At 44.5% G+C, this 20,982-nt stretch overlaps 2 protein-coding genes across 3 annotated transcripts in view; one reads left to right on the forward strand and one right to left on the reverse strand.

The window, feature by feature from the left end:
* Window positions 1–10,889, reverse strand: part of FAM227A (family with sequence similarity 227 member A) — a 64,170-nt gene extending 53,281 nt beyond the window's left edge. The window contains exon 1 of the mRNA XM_069233160.1: window positions 10,717–10,889. Within this exon, the coding sequence (XP_069089261.1) occupies window positions 10,717–10,814 (98 nt within the window). The 5' untranslated portion in view covers window positions 10,815–10,889. The remainder of the gene's footprint in view (window positions 1–10,716) is intronic.
* A 95-nt stretch (window positions 10,890–10,984) lies between these two features.
* CBY1 (chibby 1, beta catenin antagonist) overlaps window positions 10,985–20,982 on the forward strand; it is a 59,177-nt gene continuing 49,179 nt past the window's right edge. Inside the window, exon 1 of one of the 2 annotated variants that reach the window (XM_069231317.1) lies at window positions 10,985–11,109. The gene's annotated coding sequence lies outside the window, so the exon portion shown is untranslated. Of the gene's footprint in view, window positions 11,110–12,493; window positions 12,531–20,982 lie in introns of those variants that run through there. The other variant, XM_069231318.1, reaches the window with a different exon arrangement.

Here is a 20,982-nt window from a genome sequence, read left to right on the forward strand (position 1 = left end):
AAAAGGATGTCCTCTTCTTTGAGGCCTCCCTCAATGTTACCAGAGGAACTGGACTCTCCTGTGGAAGATCCAGATCCAGTGAGTTCTATCCTTGGAGACAAGGGTCTGGGGACCATGGTTTCCCTAGTTAGGGGAGGAGGGGGAGATCACCCCCTCATCTCTAACATATTCCCCTTCTAAGTGGAGTTCTTCCTCCTCAGTTGGGTGGTCCCGGTGTACTCTGCCAAGAGATCCTCAAGCTTGACCTTAGTAGGGTTAGAACCAGTTCTAATCTTTTTCAGCCTACAGAGTGACCTTAGCTCTTCCATCCCTAGATGGAGGTAAGGAGTGAGGTTGAGTTCCATCACTATTTCCTCTAAGCTTATTTTAAACTTAAAAAGAGATGCTAAAAGGACCTTAACCAAGGCCCTAGCATGACTTTTAAAAATTTAGAAAAAATTGTCAAATTCAAAAGTCAGTTTTCTAAAAGCAATTTTGGAATTTAGTCGTTTGATCAGGTATTGGCTGAGTAGTTCAGCAAATGCAAAGTCGTAGACCCCACCGCTGATCCACCAATGTAAGAAGCTGGCTCTGTATATACTATATCAAAATGAGATATAGGGCCTGATTACAACTTTGGCGGAGGGGGTTAATCCGTCCCAAATGTGATGGATATCCCGCCCGCTGTATTACAAGTTCCATAGGATATAATGGACTCGTAATACGGCGGGCGGGATATCCATCACATTTGGGACGGATTAACCCCCTCCGCCAAAGTTGTAATCAGGCGCATAGCATGCACATAGTCCAGGGGTTCCCCGGAGGCTTGACAGAGGCAATAATAGATAATACTAATGCTCTTTTTGTGGTAGTGTGGTCGAGCAGTTAGGCTTATCAGAGGGTAGTGTTAAGCATTTGTTGTAAATACACAAGCAATAAAAGAAACACACACTCAATGGCTTAACTCCAGACCAATAGGGTTTTATATAGAAAAATATGTTTTGTTAATTTCAGTCAGTCAAATAACTTTATTCGGCAATTGCCATAAAAGTGGAAACCAAAACACATTTACCGATCTATAAATAATATAATATAAAACAAAATAAAACTTAAAAACCATTACTAAAAACACCGCATGAGCATCCAATCTGAAACCCCTTGACATAGACAAATAAATATACTAGACATGATTAAAATCACAAAATCAGAAAAGTACAAATATTAGCTTAAAATGATAAACTATACGTACATTAAAAAAAATAAAAAAAATAGAGTAGGCCTTTTCCTAATACTTAAAGAAGCTGTAACAAAGTCTAATACATGGTGACAAATTTGGATATCTGGCAATCTCTGAAGATATAATAGAGCTTCCTTATAGTGAATGGGTCTAAGAAGACGTAAAGTGGGTAAAATAAAAGCCCCTCTAGGAGCAGCATATAAAGGGCAAAAAAGAAAAAAGTGCAAGGTACTCTGGGTTGATTTGGAGTCACAGGGACAAAGTGGTAAGTCCTTTTTCCAAAAACATAGTTCGGGGAAAGTTACCTTAAAATGAATTAGATTAAGTCTAAAAAGTGTTAAAAGAGAAATTATTCTAAAACTTGAAAACCAAGTCAAATAGGGTTCAAGGCATGGAACAGTCACAATCCGAGAGTAGGAATCAAAAGATTTCAATTTCAGGGAACTATAAAATCTCAGCTCTGATATATGCTCGGAGTAAGTAGACTTCAAGACAGACCTAGAGTTTGTAGTTAACAAATGGGGTTCATCAAACATGTATCTAAGCCCTAGGTTCTCAAAAGAGTTTCGCAGAAACATAAGCCAGGGAATCCTATTTGAATTTTCCAATTGTAGACAATCAGAAATACAGTCTTGGACCAATCTCGCCATAGGGTTTGACCAACATCTAATCCAGAGCAGTAGGGGAGCCATAAAGACCCTATCCTCCAAAAAGCACTGACCAAGTTCTTCATGGCAGATTATGTTTGCGATGCATCTTGGGACCAACAGTAATCTGCGCAGGAATTTATTTTCAACACTCTGGAGAGACGGTATTTTATTATAGCCCCAGACGCCTGCCCCATAAAGGACTGATGCAGTGCACTTAGAATTGTAAAGAGTTTTCATCTGTGCAGGGGGTCTATGACCTAGTTTATTTGAAAAGCGAAAGATCGCTTCATTATTCCTTATCAACTGTTGGAGCTTAAAATTAATGTGTGTCTTCCAGGACAAAGAAGAACTCATGTACATGCCTAGATAACAAAATTCTTTGACTTTATTAAGAGTACGCCCTCCCATAGTAAATTGTTTAGACTTTGTGTTACGTGGGCCACAAGTCATAACGAAAGTCTTGGGGTAATTTACTTTCAGATCAAGGTTCAACATAAAATTAAAAAATGTATCCAGTAGTCCCTGTAAACCATTTGCAGTACGAGCAATTAAAACTGCATCATCAGCATATAATAAAACTGGAAGTAGTCTCTGGCCCATCTTCGGTACGTCCTTTGCATGTTTTACCAGTGAATCATAGAGCCCATTTATGTATATCAGAAAAAGAAAAGGGGCTAAGATACATCCCTGACTTACACCCCTAGATGACGGGATGGGGGAGGTTCTCTGCCCATGTGAGCCGGCCTGAACAGAAATCGTTAAGTCTGTGTGTAGGCGTTTAATAAGCTCCAATAGAGCCGGATCACAGCATAAGACTTCCAAAATTTGCCATAACTTTGACCTATTAACCATATCAAAGGCACTGGTTAGATCAATGAAAGCCATATGAATACTGTAGACTCTTTTTTGACTATCACATATTTACTGAGTATCATCTGCAAGTTTAAGACTTGCTCAACTGTGCCTACACCGGGTCTGAAACCAAATTGAATAGGAGATAAAATCTGGGCCTCGGTCACCCAATCTTCTAAACGGGACAAGATCACGCTACCTAAAACCTTTGCCGTCGAATCGATAAGAGAAATTGGTCTGTAACAAGAAGGATCTTGTCTGTTTCCTTTTTTGAAGATGGGGACAATAATAGCCGATTTCCATGAGAGGGGCACGTTACTGTTTACCACACTATTCAACACATTTGTAACTAACGGACCCCAAAGATCAATTTCTGAATTAAAAAGATCAGCGGGAACCCCATCGAGGCCAGGAGCCTTTCCCTGCCTTGATCTGTCAATAGCACTTTTGACCTCGTGGAGATCAAAAATAATATTTGGGGCCTTAGTATTAGAGTCTAAAATAAAATGTGCAGAAGGATTAACTGTTACATGCGGATTCTCATAAGTTCCTGAACAGAAGACTTTCCTAAAATGAGTTACCCAGACGTCCTCAGCGATAAGACAGTCATTGGCCAAAGAGTTGTTGTCAGAAAAGTAAGAGTGATTTATCACTTTCCAGAATTTAGAAGTATCCTTCTGCTCAGATGCAGCCAAAAGTTCGCCCCAGGCCCTAGACCTAATTTCTGATTTCCGTTTATCAAGGGCAGCCTTATAATCGTCTCTAGCTAATTTAACTAGTTGACGGGAGAGAGGAACTGCTTTAAGAGCGTCTTTGAGTTTTTTATGGGCGGATGAGCACGCAGGATCGAACCATCTGTGGGCCACCGGCCCCTTCGCGGGCCTGTCCACCGCCAGGGCGCGTGAAATGTCAGTGCTTAAAGATTCAAATTCACGCACTATGCGGTCAGGATCTAACTGCTGGGACAAACACATATGAATCGAGTCAGAGCTACTTCTTACAATATCCTGGTTAAAAAATGTTGGATCTATTTTGTCCCATTTTATACGTATGCCACAATTTGGATTATAAACCGTAGCAGCGCTCAAGCTTTTATTCTTGGATGCCTGGATAATTTTTAGGTCCAATATAATGCTAAGGGGGTTATGATCGCTCGCACAATGAAGCGTAATCTTAAAATCTTGAATTACGTAAAAATCAGAGGAGCCGATAAGTATAAAGTCGATAATACTCCCCCTCAAATTCCCTGTAAAGGTTGGTATATTACAGGCGTCGGGGGCCAATTTCTCAGTGACATGAACCAGATCAAATTTACAAGTAAAAAGGTTTAAGGCATCTCCTTCAATAGTATGATTAAAATGAATTACTGACTCTCTGCCCTCAGCAGGAAAGGCACACAAGTCCATGTGTTCTTTGCTACACAGAGGAGTATTAAAATCGCCCACCCATAGAATAATTAGATCACTATTCTGCAAAACATGTGAAGAATCTATGAGGTCCGTTACCTCTTCCAAATGACCCATAAGAAGGCCCCGAGGAATGTTATTGTAAAAATTTTAAATTAGGATATCCTTTTGTCCACTAATAGAGACTAAGACAACCATAAAATAAAGGGAAGACCAGATTAAGGACACATTTAAAAGCGGAAGATGTACAGAAACAAGAACTAAAAGGCCGCCGCTAGCTCTCCCCATTTGGGAGGTTAATGCAGGCTGACACAGAGAGGTGAAACCGTTCAGAAGGAACGTATCTTTGGACCAAGTCTCCTGTAGGCAAATTATATCGTAAGAGGAAATAAAGCTCTTCCAGTCCGAATTATCAATTTTGGATCGCAGCCCTGCTATGTTCCAGCTAAGCAGGGTTAATGGTCTAGACACAGGACATGACATTAGAACTTTGGTATTTATAGGAACTTGCAGATCCATTACAGGCTTTCCTGTGTCCCAGGTACATTCAACGTGGACGATCCCAACCTTCGGTCTCTCCATGTTAGAAGAACAGGGGTGGATCACCGTCAGTCAATCGTTCTCGTCAAGGTGACTAAGAGTCGAGAACCGATTGCTAGAGGGTACATTAACCTGTAAATGAAAACTTTCTGGGTCTGGTCTGTGAATACTTGAATTAATGACAATGCGATTTGGTAGGAGCACAGGGTCGTAAAAATTACACAGGGGATGTATTTGAATCCTGTTAATTGACATATTACAGTGGTCCAAATTGGTCAAAAAATAGTTTACTGAACGAGGATTAGCAAAATTTAAAACAACATAGTCTCCCTCCTCCAATCCCTTTGAATATCCTACCCTCCTCACTCTTCGGGCCATAAGAATCTTATTGTTATGAAAAAAATTAGGTTTGAAATTGGAGTTCAACCAGTGACCAGCTTTTCTAATTAGGGAGTGGGTATCTTCTTGTTTGGAGCACTCCAGAGGAGGAACGTTTGAGAGAACCAAAACGTACGGATTGCAGTCAGGTGGTAAATGTAAAAAGTCTGCATGGTTAGTAAGTTTATTTGGACCTTTATCTTGCAACCTAGAGGAATAGACTTCCCTTGTCGGCCCTAATGCAGGGTTGTCAACGAGAGTTCCTTGACCAGAGACGGCTTGTGGATCAAGCGCAGGATTACTTACTCCTTGGGGTACCAAAGTAGAGGGAGGAGTGGATTGATAGGCTGGTTCAGGGCTATGATGTATTCCTGTACTTAATGGACCTGGTTTTAAAAAACTAGATAAAAACCTGGTCACGTCATTACAAAAGCAATCAAGCTTCCTAGTGATCAAAGTGGTAATTTTTGCCTCTAGAGTTGCGCAAAAGGATTTGAGTGTCAAGTCAATAATACTAGAACGGTCTTCAGGAGCATCCTTACTCAGAGGGCATTCAGGGGAGGAAACCAGGGAGATTGGGGGTTGGTCACTTTGGGCCGGGAGGGTAGGTAGTTTCTTTTTGGAGCCCAAGGCCTTTTTTGTATTTTTGGGCTTTTTCCCGGCTCTCCTCTTCTTCAAGGGAGGAGAATCGGCCCGAGAACAAGAGCTTTCAAGAGGAGGAATAACTAATAGGGGAGAAGAATTGATTCGGTCGGTAGTGGGAAGTATATCGTCGCCCAACTGTCTGGTATTCAGAGGCAAGATCGGTGATGAAGGACCAGTTCTTGGAAAGGTGGAAATGTGGACGATAGGTTCCAAAGGGGGGTGTTGTACAGTACTTTGGACAGCCCCAATCCTTTCTTCTACATGTTCAAGTTCAGATTCGATGGCCCCCATCACAGAAGATAAATAACTAGTAATGGAGGACTGAAGGGAGCTGGGCCCACCTTCCCCCTTTTGAACATTAATCTTTCTTTTCCCCATATTTAATAATGGGCTCACACAGTACCTGACACAGCACCCAGATGAAGTTACCACTGGTGGAAGGAGTAGACATTAGGGGGGGGGCCCAGCCCAGCCTCTTCCGGTCGATGACGGGCGAAGGACGGGCTCGCCCTTGGCCCGGGCGCCGCCCGCGCGCATCCAGCGAAGCGGGAGCGCTGAGAGTAATTTAAAGGGCTCCTGCCCACAGGTGTTCTTTCCGCCTCCTCCGGCCCCCAAACAGACGCTGACGGCGCGCTTCCCGCGAAGCAGGAGCGCTGAGAGTAATTTAAAGGGCTCCTGCCCACAGGTGTTCTTTCCGCCTCCTCCGGCCCCCAAACAGACGCTGACGGCGTGTTAATTTATTTCTAGAACTACAAGATTCAGTTTGCAGGTAAGTACATAAAATGTAAGGTACCTACATGGTTATAATCAGAACTTTGAATGGAATCAACAATGTATACAGTTTTCTTTAAAATGACAAAAAAGCTATTTTATAAGTGGAGACTGCAATTTTCAACAGTTCCTGGGGGAAGAAAAGATTGTACGATTTTACAGGTAAGTACTGAACTTACAGTTCCTGTCTCCGGGTTTTAGGTAGTCCATTGTTGGGGGTTCACGCTAACTCCAAACACCCACCACTAGCAAGATGGGGCCGGTCGGGTGCAGAGGTCAAAGGAGAGCCCAGTTAACGTGGGCTCCTATGGAGATGGGGGGGGTACTCGAAATCCGGTCAGACAGCAGGTAAGTACCAGCGACTCAGATGGCAGACCAGGGGGGTTCAAGAGAAGACTGGAGGGGCCCCAAATAGGCACCAAACATACACTCTCAGCGGCACCAGGGTAGGCAGGAGCAGGGTGCAAACAGGGCATCGGTTTCCTGATACAACTCTATGAGGAGAACCTGGGGGTCACTTAGAGGCTGCAGGCGAGGTCCGGGGGGGAGGGGGTGGTCTCCGGCACACCACGTGTCGGACAGGGAAGAGGGCCGCCTGCTGGTCGATACTGCACCGGGGGTCAGGTTCTCCAAGGCCTGGGGGCTGCGGGTGCAGTGGGTCCTTTAGGCGTCAGATATCTTTGTCCAGAGCTCGTGGTCGGGGGGTGTGGGGCTCCTCTGGATTGTCTCTGCAGGTGTCGTCATGGGGGTTAGGAGGGGTCAACTCAGGGTGGGCTCTTGCTCCCAATGCCTGGGGGACCTTTCTTGCTGGGTGGACAACCTTGACACGGGCCCTGAGTGTCGGGTGCACAGGGGTCAGGAGTCACGTATTCGGAGTGAAATGGGAGTCCTTGGTTCAAAGTTTCTTTTGGACAGGGTCGCTGTTCTCGGGATGCAGGGCAGTCCTCTGGAGTGGTCAGAGATCGCTGGGCCTGCTGGATGCGTCGCTGTTCTTCTCACAGGTTCTTTAAAGCAGGAGATAGGCTGGTAGGGGTGGGGCCAAAATAGTTGTTGTCTTCCTTCTTCTCTGTTGGGGTTTTTAGCTTAGCAGTCCTTCTTCTCTTTGTAGGTCGCCAGGAATTTGGTGAACTGGGTTCAGGGAGGCCCTTAAATCCTAGATTTAGGGGTGTGTTAGGGGTCAGAGGGCAGTAGCCAATGGCTACTGTCCCTGAGGGTGGTTTCACCCTCCTTGTGCCCACTCCCTTTGGGGAGGGGGGTGCATTCCTATTCCTAATGGTCCCTGTTCTCCAAAACAAGATGGAGGATTCTGCAGGGAGGGGGTCACTTCAGCTCTGGACACCTTAGGGGTGGTCACTCCTCCCTGTTTTCCCTAATTTTCCCACCGGACTTGCCACCAAATGTGGGGCCTTGTCCGGGGGATGGGCCTCTCCACTAGCTGGAGAGCCCCGGGGCACTGTAACCCAAGGCTTGAGCCTTTGAGGCTCACCACCAGGTTTTACAGTTCCTGCAGGGGGAGGTGTGAAGCACCTCCACCCAGGACAGGCTTTGTTTCTGACCACAGAGTGCACAAAGGCACTCACCCCATGTGGTCAGAAGCTTGTCTGAAAGTGGCAGGCTGACACAGACTGGTCAGTCCTACACTAGCAGTTGGGCTAACATACAGGGGGCATCTCTAAGATGTTCTCTGGGTGCATGTTTCACTAAACCCCACACTGGCATCATTGTGCTGAGGAGTTTGATACCACACTTCCCAGTGTTCAGTGAAGCCATTATGGTGCTGTGGAGTTCGTAATGACAAACTCACAGACCCTATACTTAATATGGCTACACTGCACTTACAATGTCTAAGAATGGGCTTCAACACTGTAGGGGCATATTTCTCATGCAGCTATGCCCTCACCTGTGGTGTAGTGAACCTTGCCTTGGGGCTTGTAAGGCCTGCTAGAGAGGTGACTTACCTATGCCACATGCAGTGGTTTGTGGGCATGGCACCCCGAGAAGGGTGCCATGTAGCCTTTGCCTTTTTCGCCCCACCAGCACACACAAGCTGCAAGGCAGTGTGCATGGGCTGAGTGAGGGGTCCCCCAGGGTGGCATTATACATGCTGCAGCCCTTAGAGACCTTCCCTAGCCACAGGGCCCTTGGTGCCAGGGGTACCTTTTACAAGGGACTTAACTGTGTTCCAGGGCTGTGCCAATTGTGGAAACAAAGGTACAGTTTTAGGGAAAGAACACTGGTGCTGGGGCCTGGTTAGCAGGGTCCCAGCACACTTTCAATGAAAGATGGCATCAACACTAGGCAAAAAAAGGGGGGGTAACCATGCCAACAGTGGCACTTTCCTACAGCCACAGTTGCAAACTGAGTTATAGATCTGGTTCTAGCTTGCAAAACCACTGAAATTCACCAGCTAGGATTATCAAGGCATGAAACACATGCCTTAACTTGCGCAGGTTACCTAGTTGGCTCTTCTTTTTGTTTATGTGCATTGACAAATTGGTGTTTTGAGCATGGTGGTTGGTGCAACAATGCTGTGCATTGTGTGTGTTGATAACCTTAATTTGCGAATTTCAGTTTTTTGTGCTTGAGCCGGAACTATAACTCAATTTTTAACTGTGTTTTTTAAGTGACTTTAATTGTTTTTTATGATGCATGTCATTTCCAAACCATGCCATGCACAGTGACGACTGAGCACACAGCCTGCCCACAGGCAAGGCCCTGCAACCAATCCCCTCCCATCAGTCATTCCTTGGCCATGTGCAGCAGTTAGGTGTGGGGCCTGGCCTGCGGCTACATTCTGCACCCAATCCCCTGCCAGCAGCCAACACCTATGGCACAAAACCTTCGACCCAGACAGCAGGGGTTGGGCAGAGGATGCGCCCAACTGCCTGCCTTGAACAAACACCAGCAGTGCGCAGCCTTAGACCGAGGGCACTGGGGGCTCCTCAAGACCTGGCTCTTCGAGCAGTAGCAGTCTCCACCCCCTCCCCCCCTCAGCGCCTTGGAACCCTAACGGGTAAGTAGCGCACTCTATAAATGTCTGTGATTGATTGATTGATTGAAGGGTGTTGTGCCTCCCATCAGCCAAACCCCGATTTGTCCTAGACGACAGGCCAAGCCTTGCCTCAACTTCTTGCCATCTACCCATCATGCAACCACCCCGCCGGTTCCACAGCAGGCCAGAACCTGGGCCCAACCCCCTGCCATCAGCCAACCACCGCTGTGTATGTCACCAGTGTGTCGTTATGGTTCAGCCACACTTTCCATTGAGAAGGTATTTATTTGATTGGCCTACAACTTTATACCACAGAGAAGGATCTGAACCAAATGTGGCAGTGGCTTGGCAGAGTCAGCTCAGGTCCAGCATTGAACTTTTGATCAGATTCGTTCAGGGAAAAAATAGAAGTGTTTTTCCATTAGGTTATGTAGGAAATTTTGTTCGCACCTAAAGCCAGGCGCGCTGGACAGACCTTCACGAAGCTTAGCTGACCGATTTCACCGATTTCCAAGTTTTGTGGATATCAGTTCTAGAGACAAAAGTTATGGGCCAATTAAAAAAAAAAAAAACCTTTTCAATTAAAAGTCTGACTGCAACATAACTACACAGTGACTATTGCCAATGTGTATGAATTATTCTGTTACAGGAAATCAACAAACAAATAGTACCTCTGAATCCTGTCTTGAAGCAAGCTCAAATAGCTCAAAACTCGCCTCCTCTGCTAAAAAATAATAAATTAAATACTTTACTGTAGATATGGGCTGGTCCTATATCTCTCGGAATACTTAAAGAAGGAGAACGACTTTTCTGTGATAAAGAAGAGAGAGGTGCTACCTCCACCAAAAAGCTTCGCCATAGAGTGGCCTTTCACTGATGTGAGGGGGGCCGTGGTGTGGGGTGGGGGGGGAGGCACCCTCTTCTAGAATATTTTGTGAAGATGATATCCATTCTCTTCGATGGCTAGTCGTGCAATACAGCTCCAAGTAATGCTTTGTCAAAGAAGCTTATAATTTTCTTGGCAGAGGCTTCTCGGGAACCACATAAGTCTAGCTGCAGAGTACAGAAGCTGGACATTCTTTAAGAAGAGCACACTTTGCTAAACTGGAAATAGGAACTACATTTCACAGGATGCGTAAAAACAAGAAATGGACTACTCGGTTGGGGATACTGCAGGTCCCGTGAACGCTTTGTTTCCGAGTAGTGCTCGCTTCCCTTTTACACCCAACCCAATACACTTTACCATTTGTCCATAAGCACACTTACAATCTGCTGTCTACGGCGCCTCGCGGCCCCCCCATTCCTCGTAGATGAATGGATTCTCCCGCTGCTGCTCCCGCGGCATACTCTGACGCGGTCGCCATAGTGACGGACGCCAGACGACACTATCTTGCCCATTGGTGGTAGGGAGTGTACTTAATAGCGTTGGCAGTTTCTCTTGCAAGCATCGTAAATAAACTGTATATTCTCGGTAGACAGGGGTTGGAGGGCTCTAGAAGTTCTCTGATCGGCCTCCCACGATACAGATAATCCCTCTTACCTCTCCCATTTGGTATCCCCCAAGGTTGGGCCCTGCAGTACGCACGCTCCTAGGCTGTGGCGCATGCGTCGTGTGGGACAGTGTAATCCAGCTAATTAAAGAGACAGAGGACAAGCAAGGTAAGAGATGGGGAGGTTTTAGAAAGAAGCCGAAAGTGGAACACTGCAGCTTGTTGCGTTTAGCAGAGGGGTGGCAGACCTAACTAAAGGAGAGGGACAATAAATATAATTGTATTTATATAGCGCCCCTACTATCCCTGACAAGGCATCGAAGCGCTTTTCGGCTTGTAGCACGCTACTACGGAACCCAAAAGGATTGCTCGCTTCTGTTATGCGCCCATAAATCCGTGCGTCCCTATGTTTATTACGTTAGCCCTGTCAGATGTCCAGTTGTTTATTTATTCATGCAGTATTATAGAACGCGGGCTTTTCCCAAAGATGTGCACTTTGCTGTAGTGCCAAGTAAGCAGCATAGATTACCTAGTCAAAAGAATGCTTAGCATTAAGAGCACAGGTGCAAAGCTGGGAAGGTGCCAAATAATTTGAGGTAAAACAGAAGGTTGATACGGATGATTAAAGCAGACAATCCGGGGCTTCTTCCAAATCCCTCCTTTAACAATGACAATGAGTTTTATTGTGTGATTACTGAAAATCATTTCAAATGTGTGCATTCGAGATACATGGTGGGTTAAAAGAGATATAGTTCGTGATATAGAGTGCTAGCAACTATTACGGTCCGTGATAAATACCAACAATAAACCAAGACACTGTTTAAAACCCTTGATTAGTGCAAAGTGTTAAGCAGTGGGCTACTAAAGCTGTTGACCATTTTTTCCCTTAACAAGAAGCGTGAGTGAGATATACATTTCCCAATAGAATTTGGTGTAAAGCACGTTTCCCACTCCCCTCCTGGTGAAAATGATGTTTAGCTGTACGGATAGTTAGCGGCGTCATTTGGGAGTCATGTAGTGCCTTTGCCAGAAGTGCTTCCATGTCCAATTCATGTGAACAGATATATAATTGCTTTTTTTAATTGCAGATTAGGTGCTTGTGCAAATAATACCGTTTGTGTCCCAGTTATCCATAGCAAGTTGCAGGCTTTCTCTTGCCGCGGTAAGCTTTGTGCAACAAGGGTTATTGGCTGTTGTGAAAATAGTTTTTATGAGTATCTTCATAGTGTTAGCGGCAGTTATCTGAAATAAATATTTTGCCAGGACGGCCATGCTTTCAAGCTTTTGCTGAACGAGGCCGAATTCCAACCCGATCAATGTGTTCCTTGTATGGGAGGGAAGGTGAATCAATTTCTTGTTGGCTGTGCCATGTATCTCTTCGAGTTTGGTCGCCAACATTCCGGGAAAATGCTTGCTGTGCGTTAATTGGCCGAGGGTTTTTGCCTGAGTCACCCTCCTTATAGCCATGGTCGCTGGGCTGTCAAGAGTAATATTTGACTTGCAGAGTGTGTACGTTATCATCTTCCCTTTTTTTTCATTTTTTTGTAGATGCACTGTTGGTTTTCCGGTTTTGCACAGGAATGCTCCCAGGTAGTTATAATATTTTACGCAATCCAGCCTCTGTGACGCCACCCACCATCTCATAGACCTTTTTTTTTTGGATATTGTCTGGGGATCTCTATTTTGGTTTTTATTTACGCTGACTACAAGCTCATTCTTAAGGTTGTATGTGTTCAGAGCGTTGAGGCCTGCTAGCACGCTCAGTCCTTAGTAAGTAAACTTACAAGGGGACTCGTATAGGTTGATGAACCTTTTGAATCGCATGGAGTATCCTAGTCATACAGTGATCACTGAACCAATAACCAACAACAAGAAATCAATATCAAACATTTAAAACCATCACTCATGGAAAAGGTTAACAACGTTTTATTCCCTATTGATTACAATTCTAGGTGATCTGTTAGTTCAAAGTTTATTCAATCACTTCTTTATTAATTCATCAGTTAGAAGACTCTGGGGGTCATTCCGACCCTGGCGGCCGGCGGTATGTTGGCGGTAACACCGCCAACAGGCTGGCGGTGTTCCGCCAGAAATTCTGACCGTGGTGGAAAAGCCACGGTCATACCGCCGGCCCCTCCACTTTCCCACCAGGCTTCCGCCTGGCGGGCATAATCCCCAGGGCAGCGGTGCAAGCACCGCTGCCCTGGGGATTATGAGTCCCAGACCGCCCGCCTGTCCGTGGCGGTAAACACCGCCATTGAAAGGCTGGCGGAAAGGGGACTGGGAGTGCCCCTGGGGGCCCCTGCACTGCCCATGCACTTGGCATGGGCAGTGCAGGGGCCCCCAGGCATAGCCCCATCGTGCATTTCTGAAATGCGCGACGGGTGCTACTGCACCCGCTGCACATCAACATTGCCGCCGGCTCTATTACGAGCCGGCGGCAATGTTGATGTGCCATTTCCGCTGGGCCAGCGGACGGTAACGCTGTTACCGTCCGCTGGCCCAGCGGAAATGTCGGAATAGGGAGGCATGAATACCGCCGGCAATGGCGGTATTCTGTCTCCCCCGACCTCGGCGGTCTGGAGAAAAGACCGCCGAGGTCGGAATGACCACCATTATCTCTTAGAAAAAAAAACATATGCGACCCAGCAACAACATAAGCTGTGAATATCAGCATTAACAATGTAATTCAGCAATAAAGTTAGTCAGTGATTTGTCACTGTCCACGTCACCCCTAACAGCCTACCTAACCAAGATTAGCAATCGCATGGGAGTCTTCATGCAAAAACAATTTAGAGAAAAACATTAATTTGGAAACATCTACCTAAGAGAGAATTTCTATAAAAACAACGCAGTTGGTGCCTAGACGAAAAGGCACATAAGTAGTCAGTCACATTTTAATAGCTACCTATCCAGGATGGATCAGCAACAAGTCCGTCTTCGTCCCCAGGTCATCAATGGTCAGCTACGGATCAGGCTCACAGAGTATAAGCCCAATGGTCAGCACCTCGGACAGCGTCTCCTGACGTCATCAACTTTCTCATCGCAGTTCTGATTCTACACCCCTTGACATGACTTTTTGTTAGGGTCTCCCAGTCCATCCCACTAATTGCTAATTGGTCAGTCCGTCAGAAGTTATGACTCTAACCCAGAGGTCTTCAAACTGGGGGCGGGCCCCCCTAGGGCGACCTCAAGTGATCACAGGGGGGGCGCCAGACTCTGGCCAAAACATAACAGGCCTTTGTTTTAAGCAGAAGCATGTTATTGCATCTTTAAAAAGATAACAGTACTTAACTGCAATATTTAAATAGGTCTAGACATATTTAAACATTGCCATCTTTATACAATAATTGTGCAAAATTCTGAGGAGGGGGCCTTATGATTTTTATTTTTCAGCTGGGGTGGGCGTGGCATTAAAAAGTTTGGAGACCTCTGCTCTAACCTATAGTTCTTGTTGATCAAATCTCTAATTTTGAATATACATCCCATAAATCTGATTGGTTCTTCTTGCGATGAGAACATCATCCGGCTCTTCAGGTAACAAAATTGTTGCATATAAGTCTTTAGTCATTGCCTCTATTGTTCAAGTCCTGGGAAAGGACATTTAGCCTACACTACACATAATTGTATCAAATTGTCTTAATTATCTCATGCCCGTTGGTACATTGCAGAATGTTCCACCTAAGCAGTCTGAACTTTGAACAGTTCAATCAATCAAACAATTTATATCAATCAAACAATTTATAAAGCGTGCTACTCACCCGTTAGACGCGGGGGGGACTATTGGTCAAAAAGCCATGTCTTGAGGCGTTTTCTGAAGGCCAGGAGGTCTTGGGTCTGGCGTAGTTGGAGCGGCAGGGAGTTCCAGGTCTTGGCGGCGAGGTAAGAGAAGGATCTTCCTCCAGTGGTGGTGCAGTGAATGCGGGCGGTGGAGGCGAGGGCGAGGCTGCCGGAGCGGAGCTGGCGGACGGGGGTGTGGAATGTGAGTCTGTCGTTGAGGTAGGCCGGACCTGTGTTGTGGAGGGCTTTGTGTGCGTGGGTGAGTAGTTTGAAGGTGATCCTCTTTGATACGGGTAGCCATTGTAGCTCTCTGAGATGGGCTGAGATGTGGTTGCGGCGTGGGACGTCAAGGATGAGTCGGTGGAGGCATTCTGGATACGTTGCATTTTCTTTTGTAGTTTGGCCGTGGTTCCTGCATATCGCGTTGCCGAAGTCCAGTCTGCTGCTGACTAGGGCGTGGGGGACTGTTTTTCTGGTTTCAACAGGAATCCACTTGAATATCTTGCGGAGGGTGTTATAGCAGGAAGAGGAGACTGCGTAGACCTGTTGAGACATGCTGAGGGCTGAGTCAAGGATGATTCGCAGGTTCCGTACTTGGGTGGTGGGTGTGGGGGCAGCTCAGAGGGAGGTAGGCCACCAGCAGTCGTTCCAGGCGGAGAGGTTGCTGCCAAGGATGAGGACCTCTGTTTTGCCTGTGTTTAGCTTGAGGCGGCTTCAAGGTCTCTCCTTCCAGTTACCAGTCCTCGCAAAGCTTTCCGAATTCTCCACGTTATGAGCAAACAAGGCCCAGCGAATCCAGGCATTTAGTCCGGATAATTTAAGAATATGAATTAGCATTAAACATAGGTTATACACTCAGTTATGATATATTAATACATTTGTTATTCCTTTTTCATTATTTTGCATCTGTTAATACACATGGTGACCATTCTCCGAAGGGCACATTTTCAATTATACACATTATTTTCTAATATTAATTTTTCTATGCATTTTTCTCATTAATAATCACACATTAATCATTAGCAATTTCTTTAATTAACATATCTACTCCATCAGTCCCTCCTTTGATGACTAAATGTGTCATCACACCTTTCTTGTCAATTCTTTACAGATTTGTCTCAGATGTATTTTGCCTTCTTCTTGAATTTTCCCTGTACATTTGTCTCCTAGGTGGTTCTTCCCTCCTCTGATCATTCTTGGATTTTCTTAATTTTATTTTCTGCCATAATGTGCATGTACCCCATAATCCTAATATGGAAACAATCACAATTCATATTCCCTGGACAATTTTCCATAATACCCCATTGCAAATTTGACTAAACCAATTTCCCACAGAGGCAAATCCATTTCCAACCTTTTCCCAAACCCCTTCTTCCTTCAGTTCTTTCAAATCCTTGCTTGAATTAGTTAAGTTAGTAAGTAAGTCTCTTATCTCCTTATCATTGTCAGGTATGTACGAGCAACAATGCCTGGCATTAATCATTTTACAGACTCCGCCGTCTTTCGCCAAAATTATGTCTAAAGCAAGCCTATTTTGAAGCGTCATAGCTCTATCCGCGCAGCCAATTCAGTATTGCCCCTGTAAAGTTTGTCAGCATATTATCCACAATAGTAGACAATTTTCATATCTTGTTTGCATTCAAAATAACTCCTACAGAAGGAATTATTGCACCAAAAATATCCCCTACAGTTTCAGAAGAGGTTTCCCTCCTCTGTCGTTTATGATGTAATTCAGTCACTTTCGGTATCTTCTTTAGGTCATCTCTCTGCTATATCTTAGGGAAAACTATCCCTAAATAGCATGTCCCATATCATCCTCCAGGAAGACGGTAATAAGCATTAAGTCCACAGATATAATAAATTCCAGGAATCACAGGGTCCGCACCATTCAGCATAAAAGTCAATTTACTCTGAAACAAAAACACATGCCTACATTCTCTCGTTCCCACAAACAGAGTGTCAGTGCGCAACTCTTAGCTATATATACAAAGCTTGCCTACGTGAAATGCATCTAAGGCTAATCTCCCTTGTGTTTTAATAGCTGTGTAAGCATAATCATTTTTGTAAGTCCTTTTCTCCAGTCCTTTCTCTAATTTCTCCTTCAATGCCTTCCTTGTATCGTCGGTATGCCCTATAAAGCTTTTTTCTAGCAGAGTTAATAAGCAAGTTAAATTGTTACGGTGAGCATAAACAGTTTCAAATGTCAGTGTTGGTTCAAAAAATCCCCTAACTAATACTGTATCATGCTCCTTAGCTATTTTACTCAAATATTTAATGATGGGTACAAAAGAAAATACTAGATCATGATTTGAATAGAAATATTGAATATACTCTTGGTTATAGAATCTGGTTAGTAGCAGACTACACTTTATGCCATAAGTTAAAGGCAGGCTATGGTACGTAACCCCTTCTTCCACAGAGGAAGGAATTTGCGTACACACAAGACAATTCTGTGCATCCATTGTTTCCACATACTCACTCAACATCAGATAGAAAACATTAGAAGAAAGCTCTCCTCGTGCTTTAGTATAGTCATGCAAATATTTGTCATCTAGCTTAAACCTTTCTAACGCTGTTAGTGTAGTAGTCTCAAGAACAGGAGCGATAGCAGCTTCTTTCATCTCATGAATAGACACACCCACAGTCATTATTATAAACATTATTCCACACATAATTGCCACTCCAACATTCAAATATCTGCAATATCTAATATTTTTAACACAATTATTTAACTCAGCCTTGATCTGTAAAGAATCAGAAAGTAGAAATAGCTCTTAGATAAGTTGCAACATAAAAAATAAAAAATTGAAAAATCAAAAATATGCTTCTTTCTCGTAATTCAATTTCACACACAGTAACCCTTTTTCTCCTTTGCCAAAATCGGTTAGCAGCTTGTCACATCAGGTTTTCGAATGTCATATCAGGTTATCAATGTCTTTTCCGGGTTTAATTAAACACTCTCTATTTATTCTTCTTCAGATTAGCTCAACAACTCATTCAATTGATTCCCTTCAGATTGCATCAAAGTACTGATTCAGAACTTCTCTGTCAAAGCAAAAGGACATAAACTCGTTTTGCCATTCACTTGTTCCTGCATATGCCCACTCAGGACTTGCAAATCTTCGACTAGCTACACTTTTCCTTTTCAACCTTCGTTCTCCAGCTAATCTCCTTCACTTAGTTCATCTTTTCTTGTAGTGCCTACTTCTTCTTCTCTTGGCTCATTTATGACCAATTCCTCCTTCTTTCCAATTTGCGATTCAGGCCAATTGTCTCCTTTCCTTGATCCTTCTGTCAGTATTCTCTTTAAGATTGGACTCTATCTACTGTGTTTTCTCTTGACGGACCTGCAACGGGTTCAGGAGGAGTCGGACCACTTTGGCTTTGATAAGTCTCAACTCTATCCCCCTCTTGATCTGGCACTTGCTCTGTTTGTGCTTCAGCACTGCCTATTACTGGGAGAATCCCTCCTGTGCTTGGTTCTCCAGTTGTCTCGGTTGAGTTAGACTCTTGCTCACCCTCTTGTATTTCCGCACCTTTGTCTCTCACAGGGGTGATTGACCCTTCTTCCACCAGCTCTGGGTCAATTTCAGGTTCAACTTGTTCCGGTTCTGGCTCAGGAAGAGCCACTTGTTTCACTGCTGATGGTGCTCTCAACAACACATCTTCATGATCTTGCGGACTCACTACTCTCTTGGTATGGCTCGCATGTATCCAGTTAGGTAGTCCTGCACACTTCACAGCTGTCGTAGTTGTCAACACCACTTGATATGGGCCCTTTCAACGCGGCTCTAGGCAAGTCTTTCGAACATGCTTTTTGATGACGACCCAATCTCCAGCTCTCAGATTGTGACCTGGATCATGGATGGGTGGCAGGGTAACAGCCTGCACCTGCTGAGAGAAAGATCGAACCACATCAGCCAGACCTTTGCAGTAGTCCAACACCATATCATCTGTAATATTGACAAGAGCATTTGCTCGACTTGCTGGAAACCTCATTGCTCTGCCCGTGAGAATCTCATGGGGTGACAGTCCTGTCTTTCTGTCGGGTATATTTCGCATCGACATCAACACCAAAGGTAATGCATCCAGCCATTTCAGATTTGTTGCAGCACACATTTTGGCAATTCTTGATTTCAGTGTACCATTCATTTGTTCTAAAAGTCCTGATGCTTCTGCTTGATAACTGCAATGCAGCTTCTGCTCAGTGTTTAATGCTGCACATAAGAGTTGGATCACTTCGTTAATGAAGTGTGTTCCCCTATCTGATTCTAAAGAGATCGGAAATCTGAACCTTGGTATTAAATCGCTAAGCAACAGCTGTGCAACTTTGAGACTATCATTTCTACGTGTGGGGTATGCTTCAATCCAATGACTAAACACACACACAATCACCAACGTACTTCAATCCACCACATGCAGGCATCTCAAAGAAATCCAGTTGCATTCTGCTGAATGGTCCTCCTGCTCTTCCAGTGTGGCTCAAATTCACCACTGTCCCTTTTCCCACATTTAGTTGCTGACAGATTACACACCGATGACATACTGCCTCTGCTGCTTGTCTTAACTTTGGGTTAAACCAATCAACTTTGAACAATCTAACCATGGCATCCCTTTCAATATGTACTTGGCCATGATAAAATCTGGCTATCTGAGTCAACAAACTAACTGTCAGTACCATCTGACTCTCCTCAGAAACCCAGATCTCATCAGGTCTTTGAACGCACTTGAACTTCACCCAAAGCTTTTTCTCTTCCTTGTCTGCATTTTCCTGAAATGTTTTCAATTCTTCTAGTGTATCAATTATTTTCAAGGCAAAACTTGCACAATTGGTTTCTTCTTCAGGCATTAGTTCCCACTTGTCTTTAAACGATATACAGTTCAATGCGCAAAACCTTGGGACCTGATCTGCATAGCCATTTCCTAAGGAAATGTAATCCTGTGTCTTTTGGTGTGCACTGCATTTTACCACAGCAATTTCTTCAGGTAACTGAATTGCGTACAACAATTATTTTATCCGGTCGCCATTTCTTACTGGAGTTCCAGTCGAGGTCATAAAACCTCGCTGCGACCATAACTGGCCAAAATCATGAACAATTCCAAATCCATATTGACTATCAGTATAGATTGTGGCTCTTAATCTTGCAGAGACGTAGCAAGCCCTAGTAAGAGCTACTAGTTCTGCCACTTGTGCAGAATATACTCCTGGAAGCCAAGAAGCTTCTATTGTGCCTGTAATTGTGCATACAGCATATCCTGCTCTCAATGTGCCTGTTCCATCTCTGAGACACAAACCATCAACAAAGACAATTTGGTCATTTTCCTCTAAACGCGTGTCTCTAATGTCAGGCCTCGGTTTGTACATAGCTCAGTTACCTCAAGGCAATCATGTTCAATATCTTCCTCCTTTTCAGTTTCAACAGTGTCACTTGGAAGTAATGTTGCTGGATTCAGCACTGTGTATCTTTTCAATGTTACATTTGGAGCACCCAATATGCTCGTCTCATACTTTGTCAGTCTGGCTCCCGTCAAATATTGTGTTTTTGTCCTTGTCAGTAAAATCTCAACAGAAATGTGCTACCATTACCGTCAAAGGGTATCCCATGACTACCCCTCACATTGGGGAAGACTTTGACCAATTGCGTCTACTGTGCACAGACAACCTGGTAAAGCTGCTGCAACCGGGTCCAAGGTAGCTGAAAAATAAGCTTCTGGGTGATAAGCATCTCCATGGACCTGTGTCAAGACAGGCAAAGAACAAGCATCACGTTCATGTCAAACAATGTGAAAGGCTTTGTGTAATCAGGCATTCCCAACGCTGTAGCTCTGCACAAACTCTCTCTCAATTCAGTGAATGCTTTCATCTGGTCCTCATCTAGGGTAATGTGATCTGTAACTCCCTTATATGTCAGCTGCTGTAAGAGTTTGGCAATTTCAGAAAAAAATTGGGAATCCACTGTCTACAATACCCAACCATTCCCAGAAACATTCTGACATCTCACTCTGAAGTCGGGGATTTCTCTGCAGTATCATGACAATTCTCTCCCTGGAAATTCTCCTTAATCCCTTTTCTATCTGATGTCCCAAATATTTCAGTGACTTTTGGCAATACTATATTTTCACAGGTGAGACTTTATGTCCAAACTCTCCCAAATGATTCAACAGGGAAATTGAGTCATGTTTACACTTGTCTCTTGTTCTGGATGCAATTAGCAAGCCATCAATGTACTGTATCAGAGACGATTGGCATGGCAATTCCAGC

Source organism: Pleurodeles waltl, chromosome 4_2 (genome assembly GCF_031143425.1).
Source record: "Pleurodeles waltl isolate 20211129_DDA chromosome 4_2, aPleWal1.hap1.20221129, whole genome shotgun sequence".
NCBI lineage: Eukaryota > Metazoa > Chordata > Amphibia > Caudata > Salamandridae > Pleurodeles > Pleurodeles waltl.